Here is a 16,839-nt window from a genome sequence, read left to right on the forward strand (position 1 = left end):
GACTGAGCGAACAACACACTTTGATCCAAATCAAAGGTTCAGAATCTGCACCTTTCAAAGCATGGTATAATGGCTTTGCAATAGCCCAAAGTTTGGTTTCCCCATGCAACAAAATCCCACCATTCCTAGGAAAACCTTAGAGTTGTCGCAGGCTTTTTCATCTGTGCTCTAGATTTAATAATTGTTAGTTTCTCTAATTTTAAAAGAACTTATCATTTGGCCACCAATAAATTATAAAAAGACCTCTTATAGGCCTAACACAAACAAACACACACAATAGAACAGCCTAGGAAGATCAGATAGAAATTTTCCACCTCAAAGATGCATAAAAACATACGTTTCCCTCTGGGAAGTCTTTGTTTAAAGTTACCAAGCCAGCTTCTCCTTTTTTAAAAAAAAAAATCACCTTAATTACATACACAATAAAAAGAGCTCCCTCAAAAAAAATTTTTTATGTGAGTGTGAGCACTTTTAATTTCCAATTAAGTAAATACTCGTCCTAACTATAGGTTGCCAGTAATCTAGGACTTTTCCTAAGGGACTCAGATGAAATCTTAGAATAAGTGCTTCCCATTCCAGCTCAAGCAGTTCGGGTCAGATGTCTGTGCTCACAAACCAAAGTAAACAAACCAAACCAAACCCTGATAGCAGGAAGTCACTAAAAACAAAACAAATGGCAAAGAGATGCCCAGAAGTCCCAAAACGAAATGGCAAGAATGCCCCAAATATGACTTTTGAGTACCACTAAGTCTGTGACGTATGTTCAAAGCGGTGCGTTACAAATGGGGACCCCCTTCTATAGGGAGACACCCCCAAACTGGAACTGCATCAGTTCCTCAAACGGAAAACATCATGAGGTGCACACCAGGGCACTTATCTAAATGCTAGTGAGTCTCCATATACCAGACGCCCCATTTCTGATCCTCCAATATCCAGTGTTTCTGGGATAGAAAGTTCAGGCTGGCACGAAAGAGAGAAGAAAAGTGTCCTCAGCCTTAGCAGCTGAAAGGGTAACTTCTCTCCTTTTCTCCATCACAGTCCCAGAGTTCCACAGCTAAGTTGGGACGCGGGTTGGTGTGATCCCGGCACCTCCCTATGAAAGGAGTCCCTGGTGTTGCCATAGCTAAGGGGCCCTGTGGGGCCACCTGCCTGCCACCAACTGCCAGACAAGCCTCCCAAATTGTTGCCAACCAAAATCTTGGCTTTTTCTGCCCACTGAAGCCGATTAAAAAATACAGAGACAAAGTTTGGAGGTAATAGAAAGGTGGCTTTATTTCTCAGCTGGCAGAGAGGGCTGCCCTTCACCCCCAACCCCACCATGAGGAGTCTAGGGGATGACAGCTCGCAGTCAGGAGTCAGAGATGAGGAACAAAGGTGTTAGGATCTTGTCAAAAACACTGATAGGCTGGCATCAGTAACCCAGCAATTGAGCCTTGTAGTTTGGTGGCTCTGAGTCCTTCTTTCTGGTATGTAATTACAAGGGGAAGGAAGTGTTGCAAGGGTAAGCAAAGGATAATACGTACAAAATTTGGCGCCTGCAAAGTTAGGGGGCAGAAAAGCAGGTTTAGTTGCAGATAGGCAGAGTTAGGAGCAATTAAAGTAAAAAAGAAAGAAAGAAGGAAAAAAAAAAAAACCTAAGGATGTTCAGGCCTGCTTACTGTTCTCTTTTTTGGTCTCAGGAAAGGGAAGGAAAAACTCATTCCTCTTTTTCCATTTCTCTGCAACGTGGGAACTGTCTCATCTTTGAATCCACAAGGTCAGAACAAAACACGCATCGCAAAATATCTGAAAAAAACTTAATGTGACGGAGAAGTGAAAATGGAAGACACAGGGTTTCACTATGAGGATGAGAAAAGAGGGTGGGAAAGTTTAGAGATTGCCCCCACACTCCATCGGAGAGGTCTAAGACGAACCTGTGGGGAACTGCAGCCCGGGGACCCTGGGCGCGGCTTCCCTTTTCCGGCCGCCGCTGGCGAGCAGGTGGAGCCGGGAGGAGGCGGAGGGGCGGGAGGAAGGGGTGCGGTCCCGGGGCGGGCTGCCGGGCGGGAGGGAGAGGGGAGCAGCGGCTCGCGGGGCGCACTCCCTCGCTGGCAGCTCTTCCGCACGCCGGCTCCCGCGGCGGCTCCCTAGGTAAGTTCAGCCTCCCCACGCCTAGCCGCAATCCTCTCCCGCTGCCCTCTCTGTCCTGCGGCCCGAATCCCCGGGTGAGCGTCGACCGGTTCCCCTGCAAGCTCAGCGCCGGGCTGGCACCCACGGCGCGCACCGACCCGGCTGCAGGGTCCCAGGGGGATGGGCCGGCATGGAGTCCACGGCCCCGGTTTCAGAATCAAGGAAGCCGAGGCCCCAGGCAGCAGAAGTGCCTGCCCTGAGAGGGTCACTCGGTCCTGGTCAGGGCGGGGCGCACGCTGACCAGCTTTTCATCACAGCGAGCGGCGCGGGGATGCAGTTGGCCATCTTGGTCTCCCCAACTCTGAAGGTCTTGGGAACAGAAAAAGAACGGGAGTTGGAATAGCCTTTCCGGTGCCTGGTGTCTCCGGAGTAGTTCTGAACTCGGTTCTGAGGACTTGGAAACCCACCCATCTTTGTGAGCACGTCTTCCTCTTCACGTAGGCAATTAATTTTATTTCACCTGACTTTTTTAGGAGTTGAAAGTTTATTTAGATATTGGACGTTAGGAGCCCCAGAAGTTTGCCTTTCCCTCAAAAGACTCACCTTTTTCTTTGATTACAGTAGTCTGATTCACTGGACGTGAATCATTCCCCTGGCATTTGAGTCAACAGACAAGGGGATCTGAGTACTGATTGCAACTGACCATATATAGGAAATTGTGGTTTCCCCCTGGTCAAGAAGGTTCAGGGTCGCTGGAGGCCCCTTTGGCTGCTGATAAGAAGGTTGTTATCTACATCTATACTTTATTTCGGTTTTGTTAAGTAAGTTCATTTGGGTGGAAGGAGGGGGAGGGATAAATTAGGAGATTGGAATCACCCTATACACACTACTATATATATTAAAAAATAGGTAACTGATAAGGACATGTATAGCACAGAGAACTCTACTTAGTACTGTGCAATGGCCTGTGTGGAAACAGGGGAAAAAAAAGAGTGGATATATGTATAATCGATTCACTTTCCTGTATGCATGAAACTAACACAACACAATGAATCAACTATACTCAAATAAATAAAAATTAAAAAAGAAGACAGTTGTAACATGGAGGGCTAAATTCTTTTTTTTAAATATGTATTTATTTTAATTGGAGGCTAATTACTTTACCATATTGTATTGGTTTTGCCATACATCAACATGAATCCGTCGGAGGGCTAAATTCTTATCAAGGATTTGTGTTCCACATAGACAGACTTTGCCCTTTGGAGTAGCTACTTTCACAACTTTAAAAAAAAAAAATCAACTTCGTGAAAATTGTAACTCATAAAAACATTACGCCATTTGCTCTCATGAAGGCAGAAAACTTCAGACTAGTAAGAAAACGAATTGAAAAATGTAAAGAAAACCAGAGGGCTTCCCTGATAGTTCCGTTGGTAAAGAATCTGCCTGCAATGCAGGAGACCCCGGTTCAATTCCTGGGTCCGGAAGATCCCCTGAAACAGGGATAGGCTATCCACTCCAGTATTCTTGGACTTCCCTTGTGGCTCAGCTAGTAAAGAATCTACCTGCAATGCAGGAGATCTGAGTTCAATCCTTGGGTTGGGAAGATCCCCTGGAGAAGGGAAAGGCTACCCACTCCAGTATTCTGGCCTGGAGAATTCCATGGATTGTATATTCCATGGGGTCACAAAGACTCAGACAAGACTGAGCGACTTTCACTTTCAAAGAAGACCAGAGCCTCGTTCCCAGAAGTCTGTGGCTCTATAGGGACATTTGTTGAAATATAGGCACCAAAGAGGAAGTAAAGGAATTGATGTGAACACTCTAATCTTTCAGAAAACGGTGTTTTAAAGTTCTATCATTGGGTCATTTAGACTCCACTGTGGAGTAATTCTTCACTTCTTAGTTCAGTTCAGTTCAGTCGCTCAGTTGTGTCTGACTCTTTGCGACGCTATGAACCACAGCACACCAGGCCTCCCTGTCCATCACCAACTTCCGGAGTTCACCCAAACCCATGTCCATTGAGGCGGTGAAGCCATCCAACCGTCTCATCCTCTGCCATTCCTTTCTCCTCCTGCCCTCAATCTTTCCCAGCATCAGGGTCTTTTCCAGTGAGTCAGCTCTTCGCATCAGGTGGCAAAAGTATTGGAGTTTCAGCTTCAACATCAGTCCTTCCAGTGAACACCCAGGACTGATCTCCTTTAGGATGGACTGGTTGGATCTCTTTGCAGTCCAAGGGACTCTCAAGAGTCTTCAACACCATAGTTCAAAAGCATCAATTCTTCAGTGCTTAGCTTTCTTTATAGTCCAACTCTCACATCCATACGTAACTGCTGAAAGAACCATAGCCTTGACTAGACGAACCTTTGTTGACAAAGTAATGTCTGCTTTTTAATATGCTGTCTAAGTTGGTCATAACTTTCCTTCCGTGAAGTAAGCGTCTTTTAATTTCATGGCTGCAATCACCATCTGCAGTGATTTTAGAGCCGAAAAAACTAAAGTCAGCCACTGTTTCCACTGTTTCCCCATCTATTTCCCATGAACTGATGGGACCAGATGCCGTGATCTTAGTTTTCTGAATGTTGAACTTTAAGCCAACTTTTTCACTCTCCTCTTTCACTTTCATCAAGAGGTTCTTTAGGTCTTCTTCACTTCTGAAACCTGTGATAAATGTTCATAATTTACAAATTATACTGGATCAACACATATTGGGGCTTCTCAGGTGGCTCAGCAGGTAAAGAATTCGCTTACAGTGCAGGAGATGTGGATTCAGTCCCTGGGTTGGAGAGATTCCCTGGAGGAAGGCATGGCAACCCACTCTGCTCTTCTTGTCTGGAGAATCCAATGGACTGCAGTCCATAGGGTCACAAAGATTCATACACGACTGAAGCCACTGAGCACATAAGCACGTATTGACCATTAGCTTTGACAGTGTATTGGCTGGGCCAAGTAAGTAAGAAACTTGGGGTTAAATGCATATCTTTGGAGTGTAACTGCCTAGGTTCAGTAGGAGGCCACTCACTCCTTGTGTGGCTGGAATGTAGCTTCCCTTTCGAAGCCAAACTCTGGTTGGCGGAACCTGCCCGTGTGGAACCCCTGGATTCCAGGAGCCAACTGTACCGTGCCCTTGTGTATAAGGGATTTAAGCACCCTCAGATTTTGTTAAATGCTGGACAAGGTTGGGGAGAGGGCCCGGGACCATGGATATGAAGGGACTCTGGGACCATGGATGTGGAGGGACTGACTGTACCTTTCTGTGCCTCAGCTTCCTCATTTGCAACTTGGAGATGTTATAAATGACACTCAGCTCCCCTGGATCATTGTGAGGCTTATATTGAATCATTTATTCATTCCATAGCATTTTTTAGTGCTTTCTGTGCCCCAGTGAACAGACATGACAAAAATCTCTAGCCTTTCAGAATTGACCATGTAGTGTTTTGGTATTATCTGCAACATAGTAGAAACTCAAAACATTTGCTGACATTATTAACACATATAATTTCATTTAATGCCAGCAGTGGCCATCCTCTCCCCTTTTATAAATGAGGAAACTGAGGCTCAAAGAGATTGTGTCTAGCTTTAAGGGGCAAAACCAGAACTGATGATATTTTGAATCCACTGTATGTTTAGAGGGATGTAGCATTAGCTGTCATAACTAGAGAGTCAACTGCCCTTCCATCAGTGATTCTGAGAATATTGAGGCTAAATGTTTCTAGGGACTAATAGTGTCATTTCCTGTTGAACTTTACTGTGGGCTATCACTGAATATTTAGAATATTTTGTTCCTGGGAAGAGTGGCAGCATGTTTGAACAATGTCTGCGTATGACAGGATTCCCAGGATTCCCTATGTATGTGACTGGATTCCCAGTCAGGACTGTCAAAAAAATACCCCTTTATACCTACAGGCTCTACCAAGATATGGACCTTCCTCAAAAAGCAAGCATGTTTGTTTATAAAAGGCTGTAGACTTGGAGCCTTGTAAAATGTAAATGGAGATTTCAGAAACACAAGGATTCAAACTGAAGCTAGTTAAAAATTGGAGAAGAGGGGACACGTTTTTTTTGTTCCCTATGATGGTGGGAGGCTTCCCTGGTGACTCCGATGGTAAAGAGTCTGCCTGCAGTGCAGGAGACCCAGGTTCAAACCCTGGGTTGGGAAAATCCCCTGGAGAAGGAAATGGCAACCCACTCCAGTATTCTTGCCTGGAGAATCCCATGGACAGAGGAGCCTGTGGCTATACTCCATGGGGTCACAAAGAGTCAAACAGGACTGAGCGACTTATCTTTCTTTTTTTTGCTTTCTCTATGACGGTAGTTAATAAGGAAGTCAGCAATCAATGCAGTTCTCCTGGATTATAAGTGAGTCAAAAATTGGCTTTCCGTAAACATATTTGCAAACTTTTTGAGTACAGAGATTTTTTTCTTCTCTCTTGTTTTGAACCCTTCACAGGTCTAGCACAGGGCTTTACAGGTGACGCTAGTGGTAAAGAACCTGCCTGCCAATGCACAAAACACAAGAGATGCAGATTGATTCCTTGGTCAGGAAGATGCCCTGGAGTAGGAAGGAAATGGCAACCTGCTCGAGTATTATTGCCTGGGGAATTCCACGGACAGAGGAGCCTGGTGGGCTACAGTCCATAGGGTCGAAAAAGAGTTGGACGTGTCTGAACACAAACAGACACACACAGGTCTATCACAGTCCCTTATAGCTAGTTATCAGCAAATATTTGTTTAGCAAATGGGGTACTTGATATTAGAGACAAGTCTTCTTCCTGAGATGGTTTCTCTTTGAATATTGGCTTCTGTTTCCTGGGGTTGAGTTTAAGGGTTAGACTGAGATGATTGTGCTCTGAACCCCATGTTTATACCATTCGATGCTTTATTTTTCTTTTAATAGGTTAGTGTGATCTCAACTCAAGAGAAAGGTGGGCTATCATGGCATCTATCTGGGTAAGTAAAAATCAAGCCTTTGTAACAGTAACTTATCCGAATCAAATCAAAATACAGAAGATCAAAATGTTAAGAAAAAGTTGAAATTTGATGAAAAGTTCCTGTGAAAAATTAACATGCCCTCAAAGCTAGAGGATGTCTAAAAATAAGAAAATATTAAAATGTATTGTATTGTAAAGGTACTTAGTTAAAATAATTTGTACTGACACTGAAATAGGGAGGTCAATAACAGAATAAATTATGTGATATGGGAATTTATTATAAGAAAAGCCATTTTATATCAGAGAGGAGAAGGCTTATATAATAAATGATGTTATGAAAACATCTAGCTATTTGAAGAAGAAGGTAAATCTGTATTCCATCTCTCCTCTTTCATGAAACTGAATTTCAGATATTTTGTCCAGATGTATAAAATATTGAAATGAAAGAGACAAAATATGGGTAAATTTTAAAAATTATCTTGGAGTGGGAAAAGCAGTTACAACCATAATACAAACCAAAAGCTTAAAAGAAAAATATCAATCTATTTATCTACATACAAATTTATAATTTATGACAGCAAGCAATACTATCAGTGGAGTCAGAAGGGAACCCACAGGGGAAAAGCATTTGCAACACATTCGACAAAAGATTCATTTCATTAACATAAAAATAGCTTGAATAAATCAATACGAAAAATGAACTTGATGAAAAAGCTTTTGAGGGACATGAATAGGATATGAAAAGAATTACAAATAACGTGCAAAACAAATATATAAAAAGATGCTATACATCACTGAGAAATAAGGAAATGCAAATAACACAATGAGAAATCATTTCTATCTAAGTATTGGTAAAGGTCAAAAAAATGAATGAAGACCAGTGTTGCAGAGGATGTGGTCTGAGAGGCACTCTCATATTCTGTTTATGGAAGAATAAACTTGGCGCTCTTTGGGGATGGTATTTTGGCAATATCTATCAGTGTCTAAATGCACATCCCCTGTAACCCAGTAATTCCACTTCTAGGTATTTATCATGCAGATAATACTTGCATAAGGTTGGAAAAATATAGGCTGATGGACATTCATTTATACTAATGAAAATATGCAGATAGCATAAGTGGCCATCTGTGAGGTATGGTATTACTCAGCTGTAACTTGTAGCCATTTTTATGTCATCACTTAAAAATGAGAAAAAGTGGGTCAGCTGTGTCTATATTGATATAAGAAAGTATCCAAATATATATTTATAAATAAAAAGTCAAGTTACAGAATAGTATGGAGAGAGTGATTCTGTTTTAGAGAAAAAAAGAAAAGAAAAAAAAATATACATAAAGACTGTTTTCAATGCATCACCTTCCATGCTCTGGTCTTTTTTTTTTTTTTTTTTTTAATTTTATTTTATTTTTAAACTTTACATAATTGTATTAGTTTTGCCAAATATCAAAATGAATCCACCACAGGTATACATGTGTTCCCCATCCTGACCCCTCCTCCCTCCTCCCTCCCCATACCCTCCCTCTGGGTCGTCCCAGTGCACTAGCCCCAAGCATCCAGTATCGTGCATAGAACCTGGACTGGCAACTCGTTTCTTACATGATATTTTACATGTTACAATGTCATTCTCCCAAATCTTCCCACCCTCTCCCTCTCCCACAGAGTCCATAAGACTGTTCTATACATCAGTGTCTCTTTTGCTGTCTCGTACACAGGGTTATTGTTACCATCTTTCTAAATTCCATATATATGCGTTAGAATACTGTATTTATGTTTTTCCTTCTGGCTTACTTCACTCTGTATAATAGGCTCCAGTTTCATCCACCTCATTAGAACTGATTCAAATGTATTCTTTTTAATGGCTGAGTAATACTCCATTGTGTATATGTACCACAGCTTTCTTATCCATTCATCTGCTGATGGACATCTAGGTTGCTTCCATGTCTTGGCTATTATAAACAGTGCTGCGATGAACATTGGGGTACACGTGTCTCTTTCCCTTCTGGTTTCCTCAGTGTGTATGCCCAGCAGTGGGATTGCTGGGTCATAAGGCAGTTCTATTTCCAGTTTTTTAAGGAATCTCCACACTGTTCTCCATAGTGGCTGTACTAGTTTGCATTCCCACCAACAGTGTAAGAGGGTTCCCTTTTCTCCACACCCTCTCCAGCATTTATTATTTGTAGACTTTTGGATCGCAGCCATTCTGACTGGTGTGAAATGGTACCTCATAGTGGTTTTGATTTGCATTTCTCTGATAATGAGTGATGTTGAGCATCTTTTCATGTGTTTGTTAGCCATCTGTATGTCTTTTTTGGAGAAATGTCTATTTAGTTCTTTGGCCCATTTTTTGATTGGGTCGTTTATTTTTCTGGAGTTGAGCTGTAGGAGTTGCTTGTATATTTTTGAGATTAGTTGTTTGTCGGTTGCTTCATTTGCTATTATTTTCTCCCATTCTGAAGGCTGTCTTTTCACCTTGCTAATAGTTTTCTTTGATGTGCAGAAGCTTTTAAGGTTAATTAGGTCCCATTTGTTTATTTTTGCTTTTATTTCCAATATTCTGGGAGGTGGGTCATAGAGGATCCTGCTGTGATGTATGTCGGAGAGTGTTTTGCCTATGTTCTCCTCTAGGAGTTTTATAGTTTCTGGTCTTACGTTTAGATCTTTAATCCATTTTGAGTTTATTTTTGTGTATGGTGTTAGAAAGTGGTCCAGTTTCATTCTTTTACAAGTGGCTGACCAGATTTCCCAGCACCACTTGTTAAAGAGATTGTCTTTAATCCATTGTATATTCTTGCCTCCTTTGTCGAAGATAAGGTGTCCATATGTGCGTGGATTTATCTCTGGGCTTTCTATTTTATTCCATTGATCAATATTTCTGTCTTTGTGCCAGTACCATACTGTCTTGATAACTGTGGCTTTGTAGTAGAGCCTGAAGTCAGGTAGGTTGATTCCTCCAGTTCCATTCTTCTTTCTCAAGATCGCTTTGGCTATTCGAGGTTTTTTGTATTTCCATACAAATTGTGAAATTATTTGTTCTAGCTCTGTGAAGAATACTGTTGGTAGCTTGATAGGGATTGCGTTGAATCTATAAATTGCTTTGGGTAGTATACTCATTTTCACTATATTGATTCTTCCAATCCATGAACATGGTATATTTCTCCATCTATTAGTGTCCTCTTTGATTTCTTTCACCAGTGTTTTATAGTTTTCTATATATAGGTCTTTAGTTTCTTTAGGTAGATATATTCCTAAGTATTTTATTCTTTCTGTTGCAATGGTGAATGGAATTGTTTCCTTAATTTCTCTTTCTGTTTTCTCATTATTAGTGTATAGAAATGCAAGGGATTTCTGTGTGTCGATTTTATATCCTGCAACTTTACTGTAGTCATTGATTATTTCTAGTAATTTTCTGGTGGACTCTTTAGGGTTTTCTGAAAATGCATCATATTTTATAACTGAGGGGCAGGGAGACTTCAAGGGTAACTACAAGGGAGATGTGAGCAAGCCCTGGTACACTCAGTGTTGGTATCTGATGTATCTGTTGGTATCTGATGAGATGTATCATCATGAGGCTTTGCTTGGTGCCACACGATTCCCCATCACTGGTCAGTAGGCTGATCTTCTGCTTTCCAGATCTGAAATTCCTGTTGCTATTATGGCTCTCTAAAGCCTCCTTGGTGGTTCAGACAATAAAGAATCTGCCTGCAATGCAGGAGACCCTGGTTCGACCCTGGGTCGGGAAGATCCCCTGGAGCAGGAAAGGGCAACCCAGTATCTTTGCTTGGAAAATCATATGGACAGAGGAGCCTGGTGGGGTCTCAGAATCAGACACAACTGAGCTACTAACACAGCACTTCATTATGGCTATCTAGTTGTGCTAATTACTTCAGTCATGTCCAACTCTGTGCAATCCTTTGGACAGTAGCCTGCCAGGCTCCTCAGTCCGTGGGATTATCCAGGTTTCTGCCAAAACTCATACAGCCCTAAATTCAGTGTCATTTGATTACAATTTTCTAATATAAATCAGAAATAGTCACTTGAATTCAAATCATGTCTTAATTTTAAATTTGCCCATTATTGTCATCAGTGGTGTGTGTGTGCGTGGTTAGTCGCTCAGTTGGGTCCAACTCATAGCGATTCCAAGGACTGTAGCCCACCAAGCAGGCTACGATCATCAGTGGTACACTGATAAATATTTAATGCTCAGCTTTGAAGTCACCAATGGACTCCTCTGTTCATGGGATTCTCCATGCAAGAATACTGGAGTAGGTTGCCATGCCCTCCTCCAGGAGATCTTCCCAACCCAGGGATCAAACCCACGTCTCTTATGTCTACCTGCATTGCCAGGTGGGTTCTTTCTAGTAGAGTCTGATGCAAAAAAAAAAAATTTCATCTCTCCAAAAAATTAGTCTCCCTCTAGCCCTTGTCCATTGGTTTATTGACATTAATGATTTAGTTGGTCTGGCTCTCCCACTGACACACCTTCAAAGTCAAGGTACATTTTCTGAAGGTCTGGGAGAGACCCAGGTAAGTATGAGAGAGGGTGTATTCATTTCCTACTGCTTTCATAAGCAGTCACCACACATTAGCAGCTTAAAACAGCACCCCTTTATTACCGCCACACAGTTATATACATTAGAGCCCAAAATGGGTCTCATGGCACTAAGATCAAGGACTCGGCAGGGCTGCCTTCCTTTCTGGAGACTTTGGGAAGAATCCACCTCTGAGCTTATTTATATACGTGCATGCTCAGGCATGTCCGACTCTTTGTGACCCCATGTACTGTAGCCCACCAGGCTCCCTGTCCATGGAATTTTCCAGGCAAGGAAAGTGAAAACCCACTGGAGTGGGTTGCCATTTCCTCCTCCAGGACATCATCCCGACCCAGGGATCAAATCTGAGTCTCTTGCATCTCCTGCATTGGCAGGCAAATTCTTTACCACTGCCTTACCTGGGTTGTTGGCAGAATTCAGTTCCTTGCAGTTATGAGACTGAATTCCTTGCTGGCTGTCAGCAGGAGCTGTCCTTATCTCCTGGAGGCCACTGCTAGTCCTTGTGGGTGGCCTCTACATCTTAGAGCAGCTACAGTGCATGGAATCTGTTTTGGGCTTTGCATTCTCTCTAGCTTGCCCTTCTGGGGCCACACCTGGATAATCCAAGATAATTTCTCCATTTTGATTTTTTTTTTAACTTGCACTTTTTGGCTGTGTGAGTGGCACATGAGATCTTAGTTCCCTGGCCAGAGATGGGACCCCTGTCCCCAGCAGTGGAAGCTCGGAGTCCTAACCACTGGACCACCAAGAAAGTCCCTAATTTCTGTTTTAAGGTCTGGAACCTTAATTACATTTGCAAACTTCTTTAGTCATGTAACATTACATTTGCAGTGTCCAAGGATTACTGTGTGGACATTTTTTTTGGGAGCCATGGTTCTGCCTACCAGAAGGGAATGGGAAGATGGGGCACCCAGTGACAGGAAAGAAGGGAAGGGAACAGAAAAGGGAAGTTGTGCTGTGGGTGGGCAATTGAGGGGTTCAGTGAAGAAGGAGGCTGTAGCCTGAGAGGGGCTCCCACTGCCTTGCTTTTTCTTCCTTATTTTCCTCCTCTCTCAAAAGCTAGCTTTTATGAGTGAGATGTATGAGAGCAAATATTAAAAACAACTCAGGGCTACTGTGGAAAACACTATGATGGTTCCTCAAAACATTAAAAATAGAACTACCAGGAGTTCCCTGGTGTCCAGTGGTTGGGGCTCCCCACTCCCCTGGTGATTCAGACAGTGAAGAATCTGACTGCAATGCAGGAGACCCAGGTTTGATTCCTGGGTTGGGAAGATCCCTTGGAGAAGGGAATGGCAACCCACTCCAGTGTTCTTGCCTGGAGAATTCCATGGACAGAGGATCCTGGTGGGCTACGGTCCATGGGGTCACAGAGAGCTGGACACAGTTGAGCAACTAATACTTTCACTTTCACTGCCAGGGTGGGTCTGGGTTTGATCCCCAGTCAGGGGACTAGGATCCTGCATCTCACAAGGTGCGGCCAATAAATAAATAAATAAAATAGAACTACCATATGATCCAGCAATCCCATTTCTGAGTAAATATCCAAAGAATTGAAAACAGGATCTTCAAGAGATATTTACACACTTAAGGTTCATAGAAACATTATTCACAATAACTGAAAGCTGGAAGCAATCCCAGTCAGTGTTCAATGACGGATGAATGGATAAACAGAATGTGGAATATGCATATAGTGGAATATTATTCAACTTCTAAAAGGAGGGAAATTTTGATATATGCTACAATATAGATGAACCCTTGGGACATTACGCTAAGAGAAGTAAGCCAGTAATAAGAAGACAAAATACTGTATGATTGATTCCATTTATAATGAGATATCTGAAGTAGTCAAATTAATTCATGAAAGCAGAAAATAGAATTGTGGTTGCCAAGGTCTGGGAAGAGGGAGAAAAAAAGATTTGTTGCCTGATGGAGATGGAATTTTAGTTCCGTACAATGAAGAAGTTAAATTCTGGAGATGTTTCACAGCAACGTGGATATTCTCACCACTACTGAACTGTATACTTAAAAATGTTTAATGTGGTAAACTTTATGTTATGCTTTTTTTAAACCACAGTTTTGAAAAAGCTCTCAAGATTTCTGTAAATACGCTTATCACTAAGCTTTTTCTGTTGTCTTTTCCCTCTTACACACAAAAGCATGTATACACCCAAACACAAATGAGCAATGAGCCTGTGTTTTTCTACAAAACTGTTGATTGTTTGTGGTTACCAGAGTGTGGTCAATTTACTAGTGTGATAAGATCAAGAGGGCAGATTTCGGTTGCAATTTCAGTACGTTATCGTTGAAGATGAAACATTGGCTGGTTTCTTAAGACTGTATATTCTGTCTAGGAGTGTTGCAACCTTCCCATTGTTTCAGATGTTGCTTTGCTATTTCCTTTGTTTAGAATTCTTGAATAAGGTAACCCCACTTTTCGAAAGTTTACGTTACATCACTTTGCTTTTAGACCTACGCTAGGACAGGCATACATCGGCCATATTGCAGGTTGGTTCCAGACCAACCTGGAACCGCAATAAAGCAATAAAGCGAACATCATAAGAAAGCAAGTCAGGTGAATTTTCTGGTTTCCCAGTACATTTTAGATTTCGGAAACCATGAGAACTCCTAGTAGAAAACATTGATAGAATACTCTGTGATATAAATCTGTAGCAATATTTTTTGGATCTGTCTCCTAAAGCAAAGGAAATAAAAACAGAAATAAACAAGTGAAACCTAACTAGATTTAGGTTTTTGCACAGCAGAGGAAACCATCAATGACATGAAAAGGCAACCTATTGAAATGGGAGAAAATATTGGCTAATGAGATGACCAATGAGTTAATTTTCAAAATACATCAACAGGTATAACTTGACATCAATAAAGCAAACAGCCCAATTAAAAAATGAGTATGTGTGTGTGCATGTGTATGCTCTGTCATGACCGGCTCTTTGCGACACCAAGGACTATAGCTCGCCAGGCTCCTGTCATGAGCCAAATAGACCTCTTTTTAAAGAAGACATGCAGATAGCCAGGAGACACATGAAAAGTTGCTCAACATCATTAGTCGTGAGAGAAATGCAAATTAAAACCACAATGAGATACCATCTCATACCTATCAGAATGGTTGTCATTAAATAGAATACATATAGCAAATATTGGTGAGGATGTGGACAAAAGGGAACCCGTGTACACTGTTGGTAGGAATGTAAATTGATGCAGCCAAAGTGGAAAACAGCAGGTAGGTGTCTCAAAAAACTAAAAATAGAACTACCATATGACCCAGCAGTTCTACTCCTGAGTATATATCTGAAGAAAACAAAAACACTAATTTGAAAATATGCATGTATCCCAGTGCTCATAGAAGCATTATTTATAATTGCCAAAATACAGAAACAATCTAAGCCATCAACAGATGAATGGATAAGGAAGATGTGGTGTAAATAGGTAGATAGACAAGGAACTACTACTCAGCCATAAAAAAAGAATGAAATTGTGCCATTTGCAGCAACATGGATGGCATGTTGGAGGGCCTTATGCTGAGTGAAATAAGTCACACAGAGAAAGACGTAATGTTAATATGTGGAATCTAAAAAACGAAACAAACCAGCGAATATAAAAAAAAGAAAAGAGAAGCAGACTCGTAGGTATAGAGAACAAACTAGTGCTTACCAGTGATGGGGGTGGAGACACTATAAGGGCCGGGGAGTAAGAGGTGCAAGCTATTAGCTATAAAATAAGCTCTTAGGCCTGAAGAAGGGAAAGGCCACCCCCTCCAGTATTCTGGTCTGGAGAATTCCATGGACTGTATAGTCCATGGGGTCACAAAGAATTGGACACGACTGAGCGACTTTCACTTCACTTCACAAGCTATTAGGTATAAAATAAGCTGTAAGGATATACTGTACAACATGGAGAATATAACCAGAAAAAAAAACGTGTACTATATTGTAGTCTATTGTGTACAATAGCATTGTCTAAAGAAGGAATTTGAAAATGCTTTATTGCTTAAAAAAATGCTAATCATCATTGAAGCCTTCAGAGAGTCATAATTTTTTTTGCAATAATAACGCCAGTGATCACTGAGCACAGATCACCATAACAAATATAGCAATAACGAAAAAGTTTAAAGTATTGCTGAAATTACCAAAATGTGATGCAGAGACATTCAGTGAGCAAATGAGGCTGGAAAAAGTGGTGCAATGTACTTGTTTGATGCAGGGTTGTCACAAACCTTTACTTTGTAAAAACACACTATCTGTGAAGCACAATGAATTGCAATAAAGATGTGTGGTACGATTGTACCTATTTTTGCTACTGAAAGAAATCTGAAGAGGATTTTTGCTTTTGTGCAAAAATTAACTATGTTAATGTGTTGTTTCTTGTTCAGTCACTAAGCCATGTCCAACTCTTTGTGAACCCATGGGCTGCAGTATCCAGGCTCCTCTGTTCTCCACTGTCTCCCAGAGTTTGCTCAGATTCATGTCCATTGAGTCAGTGATGCTATCCAACTATCTCATCCTTCTCCTTTTGCCTTCAATCATTCCCAGCATCAAGGCCTTTCCCAATGAGTCAGCTCTTCACATTGGGTGCAAAGTATTGGAGCTTCAGCTTCAGCGTCAGTCATTCCAATGAATATTCAGGGTTGATTTCCTTTAGGACTGACTGGTTTGATCTCCTTCCAGTCCAAAGCACTCTCAAGAGTCTTCTCCAGCACCACAATTGGAAAGCACCAATTCTTTGGTGCTCAGCCTTCTTTATGGTCCAGCTCTCACATCTGTACATAACTACTGGATAAACCATAGCTTTGTACAGACCTTTGTCAGCAAAATGATGTCTCTCTTTTTAATATGCTGTGTAGGTTTGTCATAGCTTTCTTTCCAAGGAGAAAAACACCTTGTAATTTCATGGCTGCATATTTAATGTAGATCTTCCTTAAAACAGAAGTGGTTTAAAGTGAACTTTCAAAAAGCTGGGTAGACTCTTGGCTTTACACCATTTTGGCTTATGGAAGGTTTCATAAGGATGCTCTACATTCAGTTAACAAGGGAAACTTATTACCTCTGTTCAGGCTTGACTTTTGCTACTTCACCCCAGATTAGAGGACCTGGTTTCCTATCGGTTTGTACTCTTTTCAAGATCTCTTCTCATATGTTGCCTTTACATCGATAGCAAGTACTCAGGCAGAACATGAATTAGAATGTCTTGGAGCATTCTTATTAAGATGCCATGGCAGTATTTTTCCTGTATACACC

General features: G+C 41.5%; 1 protein-coding gene across 2 annotated transcripts in view; it reads left to right on the top strand.

The window, feature by feature from the left end:
• The first annotated feature begins 1,961 nt into the window (after positions 1 to 1,961).
• ANXA3 (annexin A3) overlaps positions 1,962 to 16,839 on the top strand; it is a 73,281-nt gene continuing 58,403 nt past the window's right edge. Inside the window, exons 1-2 of one of the 2 annotated variants that reach the window (XM_027544848.1) lie at positions 1,962 to 1,980; positions 7,004 to 7,056. In XM_027544848.1, coding sequence (XP_027400649.1) covers positions 7,042 to 7,056 — 15 coding nt within the window. In that variant the 5' untranslated portion in view covers positions 1,962 to 1,980; positions 7,004 to 7,041. Of the gene's footprint in view, positions 1,981 to 2,034; positions 2,131 to 7,003; positions 7,057 to 16,839 lie in introns of those variants that run through there. The other variant, XM_027544847.1, reaches the window with a different exon arrangement.

This window comes from Bos indicus x Bos taurus, chromosome 6 (genome assembly GCF_003369695.1).
Source record: "Bos indicus x Bos taurus breed Angus x Brahman F1 hybrid chromosome 6, Bos_hybrid_MaternalHap_v2.0, whole genome shotgun sequence".
NCBI classification, from domain to species: domain Eukaryota; kingdom Metazoa; phylum Chordata; class Mammalia; order Artiodactyla; family Bovidae; genus Bos; species Bos indicus x Bos taurus.